We start from the raw sequence: 23,363 nt of genomic DNA on the forward strand, positions 1-23,363 counted from the left end.
TCTGAGTGTGGGAATCAAACAGAATTGTGCTTAATTCAACTCATAGTTGTTACTAGTTAACAACTACATAGTTTCCAGGTTAAAAATAAAAATTGGATGGTGAAAGTTTTATCAGGTCGTATCACAAAATATTTATAGTGCAGAAGGAGGCCATTCGGTTTATCGAGTCTGCGCTGGCTCTCTGAAAGAGCATTCCATCTAGTCCCACTCCCCTGTAACCTTGCACATTCTCTCTTTTCAGGTAGCAATCCAATTCTTTTTTGAATACCTCAATTGAACCTGCCTCCACCACCTTTTCAGGAAGTTTGTTCCAGACTCCAACCAGCCTCTGGATGAAATTTTTTTTCCACACATCATATTTACTCCTTTAGCCAATTATTTTGAATTTGTGCCCTCTAGTTCTTGATGTTCTCTTGAGTGGGAACAGTTTCTCACTATTTACCCTGTCCATACCCCTCAGGATCTTGAATACCTCTATCAGTCTCCTCTCAGCCTTATTTTCTCCAAGGAAACCAGTCCCCACCTCTCCAATCTGCCCTTATAGCTGCAGTTCTTCATCATGGGAATCATTCTTGTGAATCTCCTCCATACTCTCTCCAATGCCTTCACATCCTTCCTCAATTATGGTGCCCAGGCCTGGATGCAGTACTCCAGATGAGGCCTACCTAGCATCTTATACAAGTTCAACATGACGGCCTTACTCATGTACTCAATGCCCCTATTAATAAAGCCTAATATACTGTATGCTTTATTAACTGCTTTCTCAAAATGCCCTGCTATCTTCAATGATCTATATACATATACACTGAGGTCCCTCTGTTCCTGCACCTCCTTTAGAGGCTCTCCCTTTATTTTATACTGTCTCACCATATCTTTCCTGCCAAAATGAATCACCTCACACTTCTCTGCATTGAACATCATCTGCCACTTGTCTGACCAATCCACCAACATGTCTATGTCTTTTTGAAGTTCAAGACTATCCCCATCAAAGTTGACAACATTTCCAATCATCGCATCATCTGTAAATTTTGAAATCATGCCCTGCACATCACAGTCTAGGTCATTAATATATATCAGGAAGAGCAAGGGTCCCAACACTGACCCGTGAGGAACTCCACTAAAAACCTTCCTCCAATCTGAAAAACAACCATTTATCATTTGATTTATTTAAAAAAAATATTCAACTGAAGTGAACATTTAAAGTTTAACACCATTTAAATTATTTTCTTTTATTAACAGGGCAAGGTGCCCCATGGGTTTAAAACTCAAACATTGGTTCAGCTTAAACCATTTTTTTTTGCAAAGTCCTGACAACCGTGCTTTCATTACATGAAAGAAATATATAATAGAATTGTTCTGTATAGCAGCACAATTTATTCAACAATCTATGAAACACTCTAGACAAACAAATTAAGAGATTTATAACCTCGTACCTCATACGCCACCTTTTCAAAATATGGTTCAGGAACACATTCACAAATGTTCCTCTGTGCATCACTTCCACAAGAAAATACAATAACCTATACACAGATACTGCCAGTCTGTCCTTATCCTGTGCCTGAACCCTCAAGTTAAAAAAAAAATCTAAAACCAAAGTCTTCATCTCCTATCACTCACAGCAGAAAACCAGGTCAGCAGATAAATAGCTTGCACGGGTCTATTTAAAGTTCCCATTTAATTACACATAAATAAATATATACATATGGAACACTATTTGCTTGCTCTGCTGAGGCTGATGCTCCAAGCTTGTGCTTTATTAATGTCTTGCCATGTTAATGTTCCCAAATTCTGGATCAATTGTCCCAAGGTAATTCAATGTGCATATCATTGACTGAGATAAGCCTAGGCCCAGGCCTTATTTGGTCCCGACAAAACCAGGCTAACTCTTTTCTCCTAGCTGCTTCTTCCTCTCTTTCACGTCTCAATTAGAAAGTTGTCACTGTGCAGCCACCTCCACACAATCCTCCTGATGATTTTTTTTGTCCTTTTTTTTAATTGCACGTTGAATGACTGTTTAATCTCTTTAATAATTAGAACAGTTTGGTCCATGCCATCTGTCCCCTGTTATTTCCGATGTTTGGCCTCTTTGTCTGTGCTTTTAGTCCCAGATTCCCCTGAGGGATGGCTGTTGGATGAGCTCAGGAACATCTTATCCAGCCCCTTTAAAGCCTCCACCAGGTAATTCTGGAAGGCAGTTAACGCAGCAATGATGGCAGGACTCCCGAAGCCATGTGTAATCAAGCTGAAGTGAGTCAGGCAGCTCTGGACTCCCTCTTCAAGGATTGCTGAGGGCCGGCTGTTTCCCAAAGGAGACCGGTCCTGAGCCAATAAATCTGTGAACTCTTTACAGATCTGCCTAAAAAAGAAAGGAAATGGGAACAATAAATATTGGCTGTTAAGAAATATACAGGTTGAAATCATATTGCGGGGTAGTAAGGAGAATTTTGAAGTTTTTTTTAAAATAAACTCCTTTGCTATTTTAAATCCGGAATTAATTTATTTATTTGAAACAGATTAACACATTTGTCCAAATAGCAGTGAAAACAAATTGATAGATCACATTCAACACTGCGTTCACTATTTTGGATTCCGTCCCATTAAATATTGTAGGCCTTTTAGGACAGCTATTTTGTCCTTTTTGACTTTTGTGGAAAGAGTTTCACCCTCAAAATTATTATGAATAGTTCTGAATGACTTTGCTGTCTACTTTTTTTTAAGTTTGGTTAAATAGTGGGTATGCTTGGTACTAAAGCAGAAATGCTGTGTGACAATAGCCTGATAGTCTGAAGGAACTGAGTTAATGGCATTTCGTAAATTCAGAGTCTATTTAAAAAAATCAGTTCCAAGAGTGGATTATTTCTACTCCCAGTGAAGGTTACAGTGGGACAAATTTTCCCCACGTGCACCAGTTCCCAAAGTGTTAGGCATGGAAAATCAACCCAATAGGTCAGATCTCTGGCTTGTTTTACATCCATTTCCTGAAGAATCCTGACTGCCTTCGGGCTGAAACAGGTGGAAGCATTGAAATTGTTTGTAAACTTTGAAGAAGTGATGTTATAATGCTTCCTGTGTCCCTTTCCAGGAATTGCATTGAGTGGACACCTGCTCCTCCCATGGATCATGTACACATGATGTGAAAGAGATAGCCAACCACCACCCCCTGAGCTTCTCTTTATGTCTATGGTGTAGCAGGGCTGCACTGAAGGATGGGAATCCATTCGGTTGCTGTTCCTCACAAATATCATCAGATCAAAATCAAACCACTGGAAATTTACACTGCCTTTAAAGGCCTAGTGCAGGGAATAACTTTTCTCCCCTGTGGTCCCAATTTCTCATTAGCGCAGAGCATTTAAGTGAGCTGAACTCAGAAGTATAGCCAAGCTCAGCTAATGTGGACATTTTGAAAAACACATAAGCTTACTCACAGCGGAATGTCGAAAACCAACCCTGGTAACTCCTTAATAACAGCCAAAGCGATGCCACTGGCACTCTCTTAAAAATGTTCAAAATTCAGCAAAATTGGAGACAAATTGTATTAAAGTGGATAATACTTCTCCATAACCTTTCTGTTTTTATGGAGAAGTGATGACATCTTTTAATATTTTTATAGCAAAACTGAAACATCCTATCAGTTTTAATTTGTTTTCATTTTATTATTAATACATTTTTGATTCTGATTAAGTCTTTATAAAGTTCCAGCTGTATTTATAGCAATATTTCGGTCAGTAAAGCATCATTAACACCAAAAGTGCGCTCTTGTAGAAAAGCAAGCTTACAGATTGGTCCCCATTTACTGTACTGGAAATCAAGTACAACTCAGTAGTCAATCATTCCATTCACATTGCTGGAGCTAGCACAGAATGATAGATGGCTCTGTGGACAGGTTTGTTCCTATTTACAATCAGAAAGGTTTTCATTTCAAGGAGGGCAGTCACAATTCTACATACAACCCTGCATAACAAACTGACAGCATTTATGACAACCTCAATGCAATTGTGCATGACCTGTTTTTAAAATAAGATTTACTCTACTCACAATGCCCATAGGATATGGAAACAAAATATGAAATAATTATAGGTCACATATTATAAGGGATACGAATGTCTGGCAGTAAGTTACCAAGCAGTAATTCAATTAAGATTTCGATGTCACCATAAACCACGAGAGCAAAGTGGCTTACGAACCTCAGCAGAACCACAAGATTGAACTACTGTGTTAAATTTATTACCAGACATTTGTTACCCTTTATAATATGGAGCTTATAATCATTTCACATTGGACTTTTTAAAATCCTGTGGTGGGCTCACCATACACAGAAAGGTGGTGTAATATAGATGAAAAAATGATGGACATAGAGAAGCATTCAAGACCTGAAGGCAGATGGTGATATGTGGCCACTGCACAATTCAGTCTAAGTTCACAATACGACGTATTGTACAGTAGCAGACTGTAGAAAACACATAACACTATTATACAAACTATAATATATTAAGTCAGGATTTACAATACAATGCATAATTCATTCATTGATCTCACATTGTTGCTTATGAATAATCTTGGATCTAGAGCAATATTTGATGTTCAGCTGCTGAAATGAGTTGTCCTTAATGTAGCCTGGCTCTCTAAGGCCACTGTTTAGGTAGCTCCTGGAGAAAAGTAATGATTCTGAAATCATATGGAATCTAAATCTTGGGAAAAGTTCTCTAGATTGGCAGCTACTTATAACTCTATGGCTCCTGCTCTAGGGGAGAGTCCAGGTTATCAAAATCAGAGAAATCAGCAGGAAATGGATCATTTTTTTTTCACTTTGGACACTTTGAAAGAGTAATAAAAATGTACTGGACTTTTATATACCTTAATGGATTGCCCATAAAAGTCATTTGACACATTGTCTCATAAAGACAGAAGTGCTAGAACAAGTAATGCATAATCTGCTATTCCATTAGTAAAATAGACTTCAAGGATACAAAGTCTAATTGTTAAGTAAACAAAGCCTCAGGTCAATCATAGTTTAATTACTACTTGGCCAGGGAATTTAGCACATCAGAATACAATGTCTGAAAATATTTGTTGCTTGGTCAGGAAACATTTCATATTGGAATACAAAGCCTCATCTCCGTAATTGTTTTGGAATTCTAAGTGTCAACAAAATAAAGCACTGGTTCTAATAATCATCTTTCTTGATCTAAACTCTTTGAAGTAAAAGCAAGAGGCTGAATATAGCTTTGATGTGTAGTTCGTTTTAAATTAATCCTCCAGCTTGTCCTGAAATCATTTGGAAAAACAAGCTGTTATAACCTGAGTGAAGATCAATTTGACACTGGTATTGATGAAAATAAATACATTTTCTGTGAATAACATTGGTTTAGGTCTCTCTCACCCATCCCCCCCACCCCCTCCACCTCTCTCTCTCTCTCTCCGCCCCCCACACACACACCTTAAACCAGCTTATATTTCAACTCTTTCTTGGACTCGAACTCAAGTTCTGTCGAAGGGTCATGAGGACTCGAAACGTCAACTCTTTTCTTCTCCGCCGATGCTGCCAGACCTGCTGAGTTTTTCCAGGTAATTCTGTTTTTGTTTTTGTTTTGGTTTAGGATTACTCACTATGAATCAAATAAGACACAGGTGGTGTATTCACTACCTTTCACACTACCTCTGAATTCAAAAACATTAAGCTTTTCAAATGCATTCTCCAGCTTTCATCTCCATCATTGAGAAAAACGAAGAAACTCAGAAATCCCAGTACAGCATGAGGAAAAGCATACTTCCACCTGCAGTGAGAAAATCATCTTAATGTTGGGAAATTCTTCACACTGCGTGCTCAGATTGTAGCATCATGGGAATCACAGGCATAGGTGTAGTTGATTAACTCCCTTCAGCTGACAGAGTGAGAGCTCTGGGAAAAATATCAACAGCAAAGCTTAGGCTTTTGCCCACGTAAAAATCTTAATTATGGTACACATAAGACAATTTTTATAGCTGGGCTTAATAATATTTTTGGGGAATATGTCATTTTTACAATTTTTTATTATTGTAGAATTCATATTTTGAACCCACAATCAGGTTGCTTGAGGAGGCAAATGACGGACCGTAGAATTTTCACTCAATATTCTGAGAGATCTGATTTTTTTTTAGGCCTTTTTGATAGAATCTTCTGACTGACCATTTAAGCTTGGTTGTTTTCTTAAACCTTTGTAGCTTCTCACCGGTAAATTTCTGGCCACTTTCCTTACTTTTGATCCATACAGTTTCTGATTCCACAGTTCAGATTTGTCCCTGTTTACTTGATTGAATCAGCAAACTATGAAATTAGAATGTGATGAAGTATATCAGACAGGGAGAATGCTGAGCTACTGACTTTATGATTGGATAGATGGGGTATAATATGAAATATTATTCACTATCTGATAATTATATCATATATGATTTGTTTTGATAAGCTATATACTATATGATTTAGTTTATACATTGTGATTGTATAATATTTTACAACATCAATGGTGGTGTACGATGTTTTGACCATCCTGTGTACTAGAAAGATAGGAAGAATGTTTCCCTCATGATTCTCCCATATCATGAGCTTCCGACCTCAATCATGTCAACATGGGCAGTGCTAATAACAATTCCGGCCCTTCCTCACAGGGAGGATGGGAAAATTGGACAATTCTTCTGCTGCCAGCTCTAAAGCAACATTAAACACAGGTTGGGAGCAGATGTGAATATTAACTTCATGTCCAAGGAAGTGTGCTGGATAAGAAAAGTCAAAGGAAATAGTACAAGAAAAATATAATTTATAACAACTGACTGCATTTATTATGTGCTATATAATATATCATGAGATGCATATGTATAAATTATATTAGATACCACTCACTGCTTTATTTATTGTTATTTTTCTTTCTGACATCTTTATTCTTTTCAATAGATTCATCATTCACTTATCTGGAAATGTCACTAGGGAATTAACTCCCGATTCCCATTTTCAGCCAGTCTTTCTAAATGCAATATTATTGCATGTAAATAGACACCAGTTGGAATTTCTACACGTTCTTGGCTCCATCAAAACAGGTAATGAAACCCTGGCAGGACTGCAATACCCACTGCTGCCTGGAATAACAGTCTCAGTTGATGTAGGTCATGCTAAATAACATTTCAACTAGAAAGCTTCACAGGGGAAAATATCACACTCAAATGAAACCCTAATACTGTCACTGCTTGCCTGGTGTCACTTACCAGCAGAGCTGGCAAATTGATGGTGACAGTAACAGGGATCCAATACAACACCAATTGTATGAAATGTTGTGAAGGTTATTCTTCCAAGAAAATTTAATGATATCACAGTGTTAAGCCCTGTGGGTCCAAGGTTGTTGGCAGGTGTACAAATTCCAGTTCAAACAAAATACACCCTGACGGCAATGCTTGAAAAACATTACATCATGACCTATTAATTAATACCAGACAGGGAAATTTGCCAGTTATTCCCCCACAGATGCACAGACGTCAGATACTGCACTGATATATCAACAGGCCAAAACCTTACTAAGCTAGAGCCCAGCCTGTGGGCATATAAAACACCTTCTCTATGACTGGATGCTGATCCTGTCTTCTGCATAAATATCAACCATTTTCACTTGATAAATGACAATAATAAAAACTGCCCCAGGAAATTCCAAAGTAATCTGCAGGGGAGAGCAGTGGAGGGAAGAAAGTAAGCTCCATCACCACTGGGTGACGTATTTCACCTGCTGTCTCAAATCTAATGAGAGCCTTGGATGGTTACTCTGCATTAAGACTATCTCTGATATATCCTGAGCAATAACAAACAAGTGCATTCCGTTTCATCAGTATCCAACTCTAGGTACATCTTTGCATCAAGACTGACATATTAATAGGCCTGATTTTCTTTGTACTTTTCCCCTTTCACTTCTATAGGTGCTGACCTGGTTACAAGGGTACTGTTCGTCCTCCAACACAACACAAATAGCTATTTGTAATGTGTGAGCTTAAACTTAGATAATGAATATTGGCTCTTTGTACCTCTCACTACAGCCATACCAGATCTCGCTCACACACACACATTTCTCACTGGACTGCACTCTTGAATTCTTGATCAGAAAGTCTTTGGCAGCCTCTGTCTCATGAAGCAATGATTTGCACCTTAATGGTGAACTCTGTGTTAAACACTATCTGGTGTGGGCATGGCTGTCTCTGCCATGTTTGCTGCAGGTGAAGAGAGTGGGCTGGGAAGGTGCAGGATTTTCTGGCTTCTGTATTCTCTGGGCACTCATCTCACCTCAGCTCTTATGGTTCTTGAGCAAATTGATATAGGGAGTGACAAGGTATTGGAGGTGTTGGCAGGCTTAAAAGTGGACAGATCTCCAAGTCCGGATGATTTGTGTCCTAGACTGCTGAGGGAGGCAAGGGAGGAGCTTGCAAGGGCTCTGACCCAAATTTTTAATTCCTCTCTGGCCATGGGGGAGGTGCCAGAGGACTGGAGAACAGCTAATGTGGTTCCGCTATTTAAGAAGTGTTGTAGAGATAAGCCAGGGAACTACAGGCTAGTGGTAGGGAAACTATTGGTGAAAATTCTGAAGGAGAGAATCTCTCTCCACTTGGAGAGGCAAGGTTTGATCAAGGATAGTCAGCATGGCTTTGTCAGAGGGAGGTCATGCCTAACAAATTTGATTGAATTTTTTGAGGAGATGACCAGGTGTGTAGATGAAGGTAGTGCAATTGATGTAGTTTATACAGATTTCAGCAAAGCCTTTGACAAGGTCCCACACGGGAGACTTATAAAGAAGGCGAATACACATGGATACAGGGTAATTTGATAAGGTGGATTCAAAATTGGCTTAGTTGTAGGAGACAGAGGGTGATGACAGAAGGCTGCTTTAGCGACTGGAAGCCCATGTCCAGTGGCATACCACAGGGATCTGTGCTGGGTCCCCTATTATTTGTCATTTATATAAATGACATAGATGACTTTGTTGGAGGTAGGATTAGTAAGTTTGCAGATGACACAAAGATTGGCCGGCCGGTTAACAGTGAGGTTGAGTGTCTTGGGTTACAGAAAGATATAGACAGGATGGTCAAATGGGCAGCTAAGTGGCAGATGGAATTTAACCCTGAAAAGTGTGAGGTGATACACTTTGGAAGGAGTAATTTGACAAGGAAGTATTCAATGAATGGCATGACACTAGGAAGGTCTGAGGAACAAAGGGACCTTGGTGTGTGTGTCCATAGATCTCTGAAGGCAGAGGGGCATGTTAGTGGGGTGGTGAAAAAGGCATATGGGACACTTGCCTTTATCAATCGAGGCATAGATTACAAAAGTAGGGAGGTCATGTTGGAGTTGTATAGAACCTTGGTGAGGCCACAGCTGGAGTACTGTGTGCCGTTCTGGTCACCACATTGTAGGAAGGATGTGATTGCACTGGAGGGGGTGCAGAGGAGATTCACCAGGATGATGCCTGGGATGAAACATTTAAGTTATGAAGGTTGGATAGACTTGGGTTGTTTTCGTTGGAGCACAGAAGACTGAGGGGCGATCTGATCGAGGTGTACAAGATTATGAGGGGCATGGACAGGGTGGATAGGGAGCAACTGTTCCTCTTAGTTGAAGGGTCAGTCGCAAGGGGACACAAGTTCAAAATGAAGGGCAGGAGGTTTAGAGGGGATGTGAGGAAAAACGTTTTTACCCAGAGGGTGATGACGGTCTGGAATATGCTGCCTGGGAGGGTGGTGGAGGCGGGTTGCCTCACATTCTTTAAAAAGTACCTGGATGAGCACTTGGCACGTCATAACATTCAAGGCTATGGGCCAAGTGCTGGTAAATGGGATTAGGTGGGTAGGTCAGGTTTCTCACGTGTCGGTGCAGACTCGATGGGCCGAAGGGCCTCTTCTGCACTGTGTGATTCTGTGATTCTTCCAATGTCATCATCAGCATTGACAATGTGACGCTGGAGGTTATTGATAGCTTCACGTATGCAGGCTCCACAATCACCAGTAATCTGTCACTTGATTCTCAAATCAACACGTGCATTGCAAAGGCTGTAGCTCTTACGTCGAAGCTGAGTAAGAGAGTATGTAACTGCAGCAGCCTAAATGAGAACACCGCAAGTCTACAAAGCCTGCATCCTCAGTAATGAGACCTAGATAACATATGCTAGACTGAAGAAAAGGCTGAGCAGTTTCCACTTTCACTGTCTCAGATGTATCCTCAGCGTTTCTTGGCTGGACAAGGTCACTGACTCAGAGCTCCGGAAGTGTGCCAGTTCCAGCATACACTTATTACTACACCAATGATGCCTGTGCTGTCTCGGCTACGTTCATCGGATGGATGACAGCTGTATACCCAAAGATATTCCGTACAGGGAACTGGTCATTCGATAGAGTCCTGCCCAAAGAAACTAAAATTCAAGTGACTATGGATTTTCCCATTCCTAAAACCAATTGAGAGATATTGCAGTTCCTCACAATGTGTGGATTTTATAGGAAGTTCATCCTGAATTTCAGCACAGTAGCTGCTCCATTAGCAAAAGTATTGAAGAAGAAATTCAAATATGACTGGATTGAGTCTTGTCAGAATGACTTCAAAAGACTGAAAGTTGTCTTAATAAATGAGCATGTATTGGCTGCTCCAAATTTCAACCAATCATTCAAGATAGCAATTGATGCCAGTGATGTGGGTGTGGGAGCCGTATTGTTATAAGATGATAATGCTAACATAGAGCATCCAGCCAGTTATTTTTTGAGAAGACTTAATCCTCGACAACAGAATTACTCCATAGTTGAAAATGCAGCATTAAGTCTTGTTTGGCTCTTCAAATGCATGAAATATACATTTCCAGAAATGCCAGACAGAGTTGAACTACACGGACCATAATCCACTGGCATTTTAGGAGAAATTCCAAACCAAGAATCTCTGTTTGCTTCGTTGGAGTCCGTTGCTGCAACCATTGACTTTAAAAACTGTTCTCCATCTGTTTAAACGCTATCATCTTTGAATCAAGGACCTGGGATCGCAAGCTGTTGGATATTTGCATTTTGATTGAATTTGTGGGGGGGTGGTGGCAGTTTATTGTGTGTATTGTATGTAATTAGATAGTTGCTAAAGTGTTTATAATGTTAGAATACGTAGCATTTTAAAGGGTTGTGAAAAAAGTCCTTACTTCAGGAAGGCTTTTTACTTTTGTCATGGCTCATGTGCATTTGGGGCATAACTGATATTTTATGTTGGGGTGTTGGTCCCTTTAAGAATTAGGTTTCTCTGGGAGATGAGTTCTGGGAAAGCCTCTTGCTTCCAGTAACTGATCATCTGACCAGATTGTCTGGGAGATGAACAATAGAATAGCAAAGGGTCAACCAGAAGTTATTCATAAGGGTGAGTAGGGTGTGCAGTACTGCTGATTGTGGGTGTGGCTCTGGTCTCAAGCAGGATCTTAGTTGTTAGTTTGAGAACCAGCTTAGAGCCAAAACATTTCTTTCAAACAGGATTCAGTGAAATTCTATGTTTCGGCTAAAAGAGTTTAAAACTCTCTTACGATCCCAGCTAATGACAAGCCAGATCCCAGAGTGAAACCTGGTTTGATAGATCCTAATTTTGGTTTTTTTTCAGAAACTGTGGAGGAAAGTTACTGAACAAATTCACAGGAGTTTACTGATGAACTTTTAGCATAAAGAATAAAACATTCATGAAGCAGAAAAATGATGAACTATAATACACCAAACAAAAGGTTTAAAAAATCTCAACACAAACGCAAGAAAATGATTCAAACACATACCATTCCTTTTATCCCAGCAATACATTTACAGACACAAAACCCCAGTTAAGATTTACCACTACCTTAAAACCAAGGCCCAGTTGCAAAAAGTTTTCTTCCAGCAGATTTCTGAGCATTCACTAGATGCTTTTCCACCAGCTGGTATCTCTCCCTGAGACAACCAAAACCACACTCATAACTCACTATTACTTCAACTACAGAGCAAACACATGCATTCCCTAAACTCAGTCCCCAGCAGCCTTGTAGTATTTCTTACAAGAGAGCTTAGAATTCCTGTCGTCAATCTCTGACAAACACACTCTGAACTTCTTTCCTGTCTTACCCTGTGTCTTTGTATCAAAGGACCCTTGTCGCTAAGTAACAGCACAGTGTATTCTACTTTGTCTTTTTTCCCAAAATCACTAAACCATTAACCCCTTTGCAACCCATCTCTTCACTTCATGGGATGTAAACCTAATTAAAAATGCATGTATACAAACAAATCCAGAAAACCTGACCTTTTTGCTATGAGGCCCTCCAAACTTCCCGGCAGCAAGCTCACAAAAAAAATAAATTAAACTGAAACCATGTTCCAACCCTCGCAACACAAAAATATAAATATGAATTAAACTTAAAGTTATACATTGGTTCCTAACAACTCTTGTTAACTGATGGACTCCTAACAGTGAGTTGAACTGCTGGGATAGCCACGCTGAGAAGAGAAAGAGTTTTAGATACAAAACCTCAGAGTTACAGAATAATAAAACCAGGAGTGTTCACACTTGAGGTGATTATGCTTAAGATGCCAGCGATGCCTGTGTTGAACAGGAGTCTACAACCGTGAAATGGCTGAAAGAGATTTGAAGGGTCGACCTTGCCAGAAGTAAGAGGAAGGCCCAAGTTTCAACCCTTATATCTCTGAAAAAGTCCTCAGACAAAGTGGTTAAGCTTTCAATCTCTGAGAAGTATCTGACTTTAATTATCGGGGGTGTAAGTCAAATGGATGTAGAAGGAAATTGGATTTAAGAAGTTTAGGTTATAAGTAACTCCATTCCTTGAACTTTTAGCGTCTTACCCTAGCTGATTATATAAAATAGAGTACAGATATCAGTATTCATGTTCTTTGATTCTGGTGCAGTAAAATTCCCTTGTTTTTAACTGTGAACCTTGTGGCTTCATTTTAGCAAATACCTGGATTTTTTGGATTCCGAAAAAAACTAAACATGTTATTGGTCTCTACTGAGATCATAACAATAGAAACCAAGGGGGACAATTTGTTTGCATAGCATTGCTAAATAGACTACCTCTATTCCCTGGGGGCAGGCAGCACCATGGGCTGCTATCTGCATGGACCATGCGCCATTCTTCAATTATACCAATGAGGAACACTGTGCATGAAGCAATGCTGCACAAATGAAGATTCCCTAACCCCCACATCTGTTTTTCTTTCATTTCTTTTGCCTAAGAACAACACCAAAGTCAATTACAGCACAACCATTGCCATTGTTGCTAAGATTGAGAGGTCAAAACAAGAATTGTCCTGGTCAGTTCCACGCAGTTACGAAGGTCCTGCACCTTTTAATTTTCTTTATTTTAATCCTGTGAGAAACTTCCAACCACATTCATCACCACTTCATGGTCGATAGTGCAATTAGTCTACATTTATTACAATCTCACAAAAAAAATCACCTCTGAGGGATGATTTTCCTTTGCCCTGCTCCCAAATTGCATTCAAAAATTTGGTGCAATGCAGGATGAAATGGGCGCTACTCCTGAAAAGCATTACACAATAATTTCTTGCATGGTTAATTTGATGACTGCTTCTGACTGACTGATAAGGTTACAGCAATGTTAATTTGATACATATGAATGTCAGAGACCTTTGCACTCAGATTTCCTCCAATAGTTCTGGGTGCAGTTCAGGGGCAATTTGTCCCAAACAAGCCTGTTGCTACTGATTCCAAAGCTGCTGTTCCGATGATAACTGTCTCAAGGGACAGGCTGGGATTGTCAAGAAAGGTCTTTACTTATGTTTTGTTTTTTGAGTAAAAGTAGAATTGTTGCTTTAAGACTTCTTGAAGAGCACTGTTATTCTTATACACTTCATGATGGAGGCCATTGTCATTGATATGACTACCTACCTCCATCCCTTTGTGCAAATGCATTCTTTGGATGCAGATAACGGAAGCAACCACAAGCTCCACTGTTGAATTCATTCACTTCAGCCTCTTCTGAGTCACTAACAACTGTCTCCCTACCAGAGAGTAGACATTCCTTCTCCCCTGACTATACACCTACTCCATGTCACCTCGATTAAAAAGAGAAGCCTCATAGTCAAAGCTGCACCGTCCTGCACTTCTCATTGCTCTTAATTTCCACAATTCATGTGTTCTCTGCCTATTGCCTGGCACTGCCGTGTTTCTCACTTACTGGTTCCTCTCAAGGAGATTGCATTAGTGCCCACTCTGCTGCTTGGAGTGCTGCTGCTATCCCACGTAGCAGCACAAATGCATTCACAGGAAACAATACCTTTAAATAAGCATGAAGACCACCAACTTGCAACCCATGGTTATCTGATTTTTGAGCAGCCAGGGACCTTTAAAAATAGTAGTGAGAAGCAAAAGCAATGTACATTTTAGGGCTATTTTGTCCTCAATTTTGATTGTAATTTGTGATCTCACGAGATTCTAGAAACGTGGCTCTTGAGAATGGGATGTTGGTAATAGTGATGAGAAAAAAATAGCAATCATGCCGCACTTTCAAAGACTGATCTTTAACTCTTCTCAAGCAGGTATGGAGTCACTACATAAATGGAGGACAGTGTGCTGATGCAGCTATGGCAAGGTTTGAATGCCAAGTTTAAACAAGACTTAATGAGAAGCTGACAACATGTCTGCACATGTTGGAAGCCACTGTTATGTCACAGAATCTACATTTTAATCTAAATATTATTGGTAGTGATATTAAATGTAGACAATGAGAAAAATCCCACCCATTCTTCCTTTAATTCTTTTCAAAATTTTCGGCGAATGTAATGACCCAGAACTCACTGCCCACAAGGGTGGTGGAAGCAGTGATGACCAATGATTTTAAATGAAAATTGGACGGGCACATGAAGGAAATAAACTTTCAGAGCTACAAGGATTGGAATGGACTGGATTGTTCCATGGAGAGCTGGCAAGCACTCGATGAACCAAATGGCTTTCCTCTGTGCCATAAGCGACTCCATGACTCTATAAATGGTTTTGCACAAGAATATCCAACTCTTTGAAATGTTATTTTATGGCTCTATGTTATCTATTTAACTCTCAGCTTGGATGCATTGCTTCTGAGACCTTGGAAGGCAGGCTTTGCACATTTGACTTTTTGGATCATGATAAATTATTGTGTTCCAACTGAACAAAAACTGTATTTTGTCTTTTACAGTTGCATTGCCTGACAGCGGAGTGACCTTTATCAGCATTACAGTTGCCCTACATCCTCCAGTTAATTATGTACTGGAATAAGAGACTGAGAGAGCTGGTAACTAAGTGCTTCAATCAACTCAAAGTACAGTATTCCATAGTGGAAACATCTGCAGATTATTGTTATTAAATGTAAAGAGTATTGATTAGAATAGTAGGATCCTGTCAGGACTGAGAGCCTCAATTGCAACGAAACAGCCGGAATACAGTTCTGACTCTAATGTGTTGTACAAATCTTGGAATGAAACCCAAACTCCATTTCAACATAAACCATATCCAGCAGAGATCTTGGGATTGACTCTTTTAAGTCTACCAATTGAGTTTCTATATCATAGTTAGGAGTAAGGATCTTATGATTTCTCAGTTAATCTGGAGTTCACTAGTATAAGGAAATGCATTGGAATTCCTTCCTTTTCCGTAATTCAGCCATGGAGTGGTTGGCTTTAGACACTAATCGGACATTTGACTCAAAGATGGGTACCAATGAATATGGGGATAAGGTGGGACAGTGAAGTTGAGCTGGGAGATTAACCACAATCTTAGTGAATGATGGAGCAGGCTTAAGGGACTGTATGGCCTATTTCCTGCTCCTATGTTTTATTTTCTTATGTTCTTGCTGAATTCTGACAACTCCAAATGTTCAAAAGTCTCCTGTTTGAACAATTAAAGCTGCCCAAATTAAGTATATGTCAGTATCTTTCTGACTGGAGAAAGATATATATAACAGCAATACTAGTACTCACTTGGTGGCAAGCAGCATATTTTTTCGAGCATGGAGCTCAGTTGGATCGGAATGCTGTCGGGTCAGGAACTCCGCCGTTGCCTTTGCAGGGAATTCAGTCTCACAAACATACCCAAAGTCCCGGGCCAAGTGCACAGCCTCTCCTACAGGATGCAAAGCAGAAATGAGAGTGAATGAGGTCATTTAGCATCGGAGGATATAAACAAAACTTATTAAGCATAAAATCAGAGAAATATAACAGTTACTTGCTCCCAATGGCGACTCGCTAATGTTGGTGTGGCATTGAGCTGAATTTCAAACTGTACGGCCTATATAATATTAAGGCAGTCTTCCTCACCACCATTGCAGCTAAAACTCTAATTCAAGCCTTTGACATCTCCAGGCTCAACTTTTCCAACCTTCTCCTAACCACCCTACACTCCAATCCTTTCAGATCTCTGCAATTCCATTCTGTCTCCACACATACATTGCCCTGCGTTAGTCAACCTCCAAGAATGCAGTGAGCTCATTCATATGCAGGAAACAATAGACAAAACAATGGGCGAAATCTTATGCCCTCTCCCATGGTGAGTTTGGTGGCAGCGGGGGCATTTAATCAGGCAAGAGGGTAGCAGGTATTTACCTGCCACCTTTCCCCCTCCATCCCGATTAGATCTGTAGCGGCAAGGTCTGTGGACGGCCTTCCCACCCCACTGCCAATTGAGGCTCTTAAACGGGCAACTAATTTTTTTTTTGTTCGTTCATATGGTATGGGCATCACTGGCTAGGCCAGCATTTATTGCCCATCCCTAATTGTCCTTGTTCAGAGGGAATTTAAGTGCTAATGCCCACTTAAGGGCCTCATCCTGCTTCTGCTTGCATTAGCCAAGCAGCTGGTGGGAGACTCGTCATGCAGGGAGCATGAAAAGCGAACCCTGGTGTGTTTATTTGTGGGCTCAAGTGGGTGGTGGGCTGGGGGGTTGGGGGTGTTCCCTCGTTCAAAGGTACTCAGTGCTTGATCGAGGAACACAGCATTGGGAAGCAGTCTGATGAGAGCCAAACCCCCTGCCCTTGCTGTTGACCCCACCCACCACCCTAACCCCCTCAGCCCCCACATTCCCCCCATCAATGTATGCCTGGTTCCCTCCTTGATCAAAGGCCTTGGATGGCTGTAGTACCAGCAGTAGCCACTATCTCCTCAGTGGGGCTGCTGAGTACAGAAGAGGTGCCAGCCAATAGGATGGAACGTCTGCCCCCGGGACCCTTGTTTCCTTGGGAAGGCCTACCGTTAGCCTGTTAAGTGCCTGATTGGCACTGGATGTGGTAGGCCTTCTGGAAAAGAGGTGATGCGGGGCTAGCTCTCACCAGTTGATGGCAGTGACCCCCGTGGTCTCCACAAGATTCTGCCCCATAACGATAGTTTATATTAAGAAAGAAACAATGATATTCCCAGGTAGCACTGAGTCTGTGTAACAGCTCTGATTCATCTTTCACAACCTGAGGTGCATCTAGCTGAGAGTATTTCCTTTAATTAATCCAACTAAAAATCACTTATGAAATTTGGAAGTTGGATAAAAACTATTTTGTATCGGTGAGTTAACAGCTGAGTGCCTTGCAGTGTCATTCTCCTGTGTTAGACAATAAGGGGGAAAGAATGCTGAGCTCTAGTTACAGAAATTTATTCTCAACAAATGTATGAAATAAAAAGGACTCACTAAAATATGTGTTGCTGAACGGTTCCACACTTTGTCCCACATACAGTTCTGCTACCACAACATTTAAAAAGTAATTACAGATTTTGAAAAACTAAAGGAATTTAGGCTTATATTATCATTACATATTTTTCAAGTAGGGTCTATTGTATAATGTCACCATGCTCCAATTTAACATAATTTTTAAAATTGTGTTTGCGCTGGTAACTTTGTAAAGTATTGCTGACTATTTTGGCATTTTACATTCTGGAACTGACATCATCATAATTAAAGAAGCATTCTATTCATGAAATAAATTTATTCTTTATTTCCCAAATACAACAATACCTTGATGTCAAATCACAACTCAAAAGATGCCATTGCATCATTTGAATTTTATGATAAAAAAGGCATATGACTCTTCCACTATTCTTCTTCCTTAGGCATACTTCATTCATCCTTAAAATATCGAAATATTCAACCTCTGCAAGTTTCCGGCATATAGCTACTGAAATGGAACCTAAGCCTAAGGAGGCGATGGTGAGCTTTAATGGAGTATTGGTTCAATCCATTCAATCTATGTGCAGCAGTGTATATCATTCCGGTCACTGTACTACGCGTGGAACAGCCTCTTTTTTGGAGAAGGCACATAGAAGATAATGAAAACGAGACTTAGGAAACTGCGAATTTTCAACTAAAGAACAGAAGGATTGAAAGAACCCTATTGAAGTTTCAGGATCCTAAGGTATACAAATAAATTAAACACTAATAAATTGTTTGACATTGCAACAAATTCGGTAATCAGAGCACAGACTCAAACTCAAAACAAGGAAGGTGAACAGAATGTTTAGATTCACAACTTCACACGGAGGATGTTGAATGTGTAGAATAGAATACCCACAGAGAAAGTGAAGACAGGTAATGCTGGCAAATTCACAAGGGAGGAGGTAATTTTTTGGAAGAAAAGAACTGATTGAAGGGTGTAAGGGATAATATGCAATATGGTATTTTCTGAACATTGGGATGTCAGATGGACCAAAAATTTTCTGAGGCTATCTTGTGGCTTAAGCTTTAGCTTGGTCCTGGATTTTGTAATTCTACTCAAGGTATATAAAAAGCTAAAAGCTAGCTTCACTCAGAGAACTCATTTTCGAACTTAACCTGATACAATTGCTGCAATTAATTTGTTGAAGCAATTATCTAAACAAGTCATTCGTTGAAACATTTTGGGGATTTGTTCAAATATATGTTTGATTTGTAACCGTTAAAAAAAATGTAACAAGCATGTATTTAAATTTGCTGAGACTTGGTCATTTTGCAGATGTATTAATCAGCCGTTCTTTTCAAATCTGTCAAAGAGAGATCACAAAGGCATACCTTCTGCCTGGTGAGAAAAGGAGAAGAACTATATGTATTAGTAATTTGTATATCATAGTTATGCACAGGAGTTATAAGCAATTTACTATTTCTGATACATGAGGTGCTTGCTATGCTTAACAACTGCTATAAAAATAAATATTGTTCTACTGATACTATTTGTTTGACTGCTTAATAAATTTGTTTGGCATTTAGCACCTGTCAAAGTCTAGCACTGTTATTCTAGGAACTTCTAAGGACAAGATAGAACCTATAACTGAAATGAAATGCAAGAGGTTCATTGTTCACCATCTGGGCTGCCTACAAATTTAACTCAATATCTGGACAAGTGAAAGCATTGATACATGAGGAGCTGGAGCTCACTTACATTGTATGAAATGTAGAAGTCAAAAATACCCAGAGAAAAAAAATTGAGAACTCTATGGGTGGAATCGTCTCAGATTTGCATTAAGTCGGTAGTGGATGTGAAAAAAATCATTTTACCTGCTGGCCGCAATGGCAGGTTTTCGCGCCATATTGTCCCATTCCTAGTGCATCCTCCCTCATTAATAATGCGGGAAGCACTCCAGATTGCTGGTGGGCAGCCTCTGATTCACCTGCCCCTCCATCACATCAGGCCTTCAATAATCCGGGTGCCATATTTAAAGGGTGCCCCTGCACAAAGCTAGCACTCTCTAAGGGTTCGAGAGCTGCTAGAAAGTCATGGCTGCCAAAGGGAGGAGACATGCTGCCCCCAAATTTAGTGACAATTCCCTTGGGCACCAACTGGACACTGGAGGCCCACCATGAGGTCCTCTACACCTGCTCTGGGCAAAGGTCAACAAGTAAGGTCACCTATCCAGCATGGAAGGCGGTGGCAACAGAGATCAGCGCCAACGCCCTGCAAAAGGGGACAGCCACCTAGTGCCGAAAGAGGGTGTATGATCTCTTCTGTTCGATCAGGGTAAGTCACTCTTCTCATCACTCTCAATTCACACTCTCACAAAATCATCACACATCCACAGGGATCTCACTCACTGCCAGTTCAAGGGACATCACCATTCACTCTCTCACACAAACCTTCATCTGCCCTGTGGGGCGTGTCCTCATCCCATCCATGACTCAACTCACCACCCACACATGCCAGGCATCCTTCTTTCTTCGTGCAGGTCAAGCTGGCACACAACAAAAGGGAGAGATTGCAGACTGGTGGAGGATTGCCCAACATCAAGGTGCTCAAAGGCTTTGAAAATAGAGTCATCCAGCTGGCCAGTGACAATCTGGACCAATCCTGTGCTGATGGTGAAGTTGGCAGTGCTCAACCAAGTGAAGATCCAGCAGTAGAACATATATCAGACAACCATGCTGTGAGTGAGTTCCTCTGTTCCGCAGTCCCTTGCCATACACTAATTATCTCTCCTTGCTTTCACAAGCACATCTGGGAAGCAGCCGAGGGAGTCCACAAGCCAGGTCCTTGACTCAAGCCCCGAAGAAACCCCAAAAGAAGAATCTGATGACATCCTCATTGAAGGCACATCACAGCGCTCACCCATACCTTCCTCCAGCGCAGAGACACACAACTCAGTGGGACCTGGTTCTAGAGTAGCCTCAGGGTAAAAATTTGGTGAGCACATCGCACTATCTGGTCCACAGGTGGAAGCAGGGGCTTCTCAGGTTTCCAGCACTTTGAGGAAAGCTGGAGGCCAGAAATCTGCTGAGTCCAAGTCAGATGAGGATCCTCTGAACTTGGTTATACCTCAGTTTCTGGAGCTGCAAAGGCAAGCACTGGAACATCAGGAAGGGATGTCCGCTGCACTCCTCAGATTGCAAGGCACAGTGGAGGACTGTGTCCACCTTCAGTCAGAAGTGATAGCACTGATATGCCAACACACCAAAGTCAACACTGGTAGGATGGCGGCCACCATGGAGAGCTTGGTCCAGGGCACCGGCCCTGCATTGCTGTATGGCTGAACTCCATCGCTGATGCCATGGTTGGATTCCAACAGTGTCAATGCGAGAGGGGTGCAGGGCACTCCAGCATCCACTTCTCTTCAAGGAGTCAGCAAGGGAGGAGGATCAGATGCTTGACACCCTGGGGCCATCCACCCAGGTGACTCTGGGAATGTCCAGCCAATCGAAATCCCCTCTTCCTGTGACCCCTGCAGCTCCAGCTGAGCAGGCCAAGGAGGGTGCAGCTGGACTACAGCTGGACAAAGTAAGCCAGGGCCCTCCAGGTCTCAGCCCTCCAGAGAACACCCATCAAGGTCATCACAGACATGGCATAACAATCAGCAGGCTGCCTCCACCTCGACTGTGGATGTCGGGGGAGCATCAAGACATAGTAGCAGGATTAGGAAAGTTAAGAGGCGATGGGAGGTGATGGTGTAGTGGTATTGTCACTGGACTATTAATGCAGAGACCCAGGGTATTGCTCTGGGGACCTGGGTTTGAATCACACCACAGCAGATGGTGGAATTTGAATTCAATAAAAATCTGGAATTAAGATGATGACCATGAAGCCATTGTTGATTATTGTAAAAACCCATCTGGTTCACGAATGCCTAGAAAAGGAAATCTGTCATCCTTACCTGATCTGGCCAAAATATAACTCCAGACACACAGCAATGTGGCTACACTTGGCCATAATCATGAAAGAAATTTCACGGTGGGAGACACAGTTCTTGCGAAGAACTTTGGAGATCGGCTATTAGGTGACGTGAGCAATGTGGTTGACATTTAAATGCCCTCTGAAATGGCCTAGAAAGCCACTCAATTGTATCAAACTGCTACAAAGTCACAAAAAAGTAATGAAACTGGATGGACCACCCGGCATCGACCTAGATACCGGAAACGACAATGGCAATCTCAGCCCCGTCGACCCTGCAATGTCCTCCTTATTAACACCTGGGGGCTAGTGCTAAAATTGGGAGAGCTGTCTCATAGGCCAGAATTTTTAGCTCATTGGGCGAGCATCTCGACGTCATTGCTCACTCACGTGATATTTCAGGCAGCGGACAAGTGCGGGAGTTGGCAGCTCACCTGCTGACAATTAAAAGGCCTATTAAGGCCTTTGACAATCTAATTGAGTTAAATTTTTTTGCTGCTTGCCCAGGTTGGCGGGCAGGCGAAAAGGCCAAGCGGCCTTTGCATTTTTTGCGGAACCTCATCCATGGGTGGGATGAAGTTTCGATCCATCATTAAAAAAAAAAGTTTTCATATTAATTTCTAACTTGTCCCTGCTCATGTGACAGTCACATGATGTTAAAGATGTTTAAGATGTTAAAAACATGTCCAATTTTTTTAACATCTTAAAATGTTTTATTTTAATCTTTTATATTTTCGTCTCCCTGAGGCAGCTCTGTGACTCCGGGACCTTTTCCTGCCCACACCCGCGCACTTGCACAAAGTTCATACCCTCCTCCCCCCGCACAGCAGCGCTGCAGCACGTGTTTCACACCGGGCAGGACACGTCCGCCCAGCGAGGGCAAAATTCCGACCATAGTCATCTTCAGGGAATCATATCTTACAGATAATGTCCCAGACTCCACCATCACCATTCCTGGGTATGTCTGTCCCACCGACACGACAGACCCAGCAGAGGTGGCGGCACAGTGGTATACAGTCGGGAGGGAGTTGCCCTGGGAGTCCTCAACATACATTCAGGACCCCAAGAAGCCTTACGGTATCAGGTCAAACATGGGCAAGGAAACCTCCTGCTGATTACCACGTACCACCCTCCCTCAGCTGATGAATCAGTGCTCCTCCATGTCGAACACTACTTGGAGGAAGCACTGAGGGTGGCAAGGGTGCAGGATGTACTCTGGGTGGGGGATTTTAATGTCCATCATCAAGAGTGGCTCGGTAGCACCACTACTCACCGAGCTGGCCAAGTCCTAAATGACATAGCTGCCAGACTGGATCTGCGGCAGGAGGTGAGGGAACCAACAAGAGGGGAAAACATACTTGACCTCATCCTTTCCAACCTGCCTGCTGCAGATGTATCTGTCCATAACAGTATCAGTAGGAGTGACCACACCACACAGTCATTGTGGAGACGAAGTCCTGCCTTCACGCTGAGGATACCCTCCATCATGTTGTCTAGCTTTACCACCATGCTAAATGGGATAGATTTCGAACAGATCTAGCAACACAAGACTGGGCATCCATGTGGCGCTGTGGCACAGCATATCCCCCGCTCTACCATTACCATCAAGCCAGGGGATCAACCCTGTTCAATGAAGAGTGCAGGAGCGCATTGCAAGAGCAGCACCAGGTATACCTAAAAACAAGGTTTCAACTTCAAGCTATAACACAGGGCTACCTGTGTGCCAAACAGCATAAGCAGCAAGTGATGGACAGAGCTAAG

General features: G+C 41.6%; 1 protein-coding gene across 1 annotated transcript in view; it reads right to left on the minus strand.

Moving 5' to 3' along the window:
• Positions 1-1,656: 1,656 nt before the first annotated feature.
• The window catches only part of tfap2e (transcription factor AP-2 epsilon), a 92,337-nt gene continuing 70,630 nt past the window's right edge, over positions 1,657-23,363 (minus strand). The window contains exons 6-7 of the mRNA XM_041212930.1: positions 15,973-16,114; positions 1,657-2,356 (exon numbers count right to left, since the gene is read on the minus strand). Of these exons, the coding sequence (XP_041068864.1) occupies positions 2,065-2,356; positions 15,973-16,114 (434 nt within the window). The 3' untranslated portion in view covers positions 1,657-2,064. The remainder of the gene's footprint in view (positions 2,357-15,972; positions 16,115-23,363) is intronic.

This window comes from Carcharodon carcharias, chromosome 19 (genome assembly GCF_017639515.1).
Source record: "Carcharodon carcharias isolate sCarCar2 chromosome 19, sCarCar2.pri, whole genome shotgun sequence".
In the NCBI taxonomy this organism is placed as follows: domain Eukaryota; kingdom Metazoa; phylum Chordata; class Chondrichthyes; order Lamniformes; family Lamnidae; genus Carcharodon; species Carcharodon carcharias.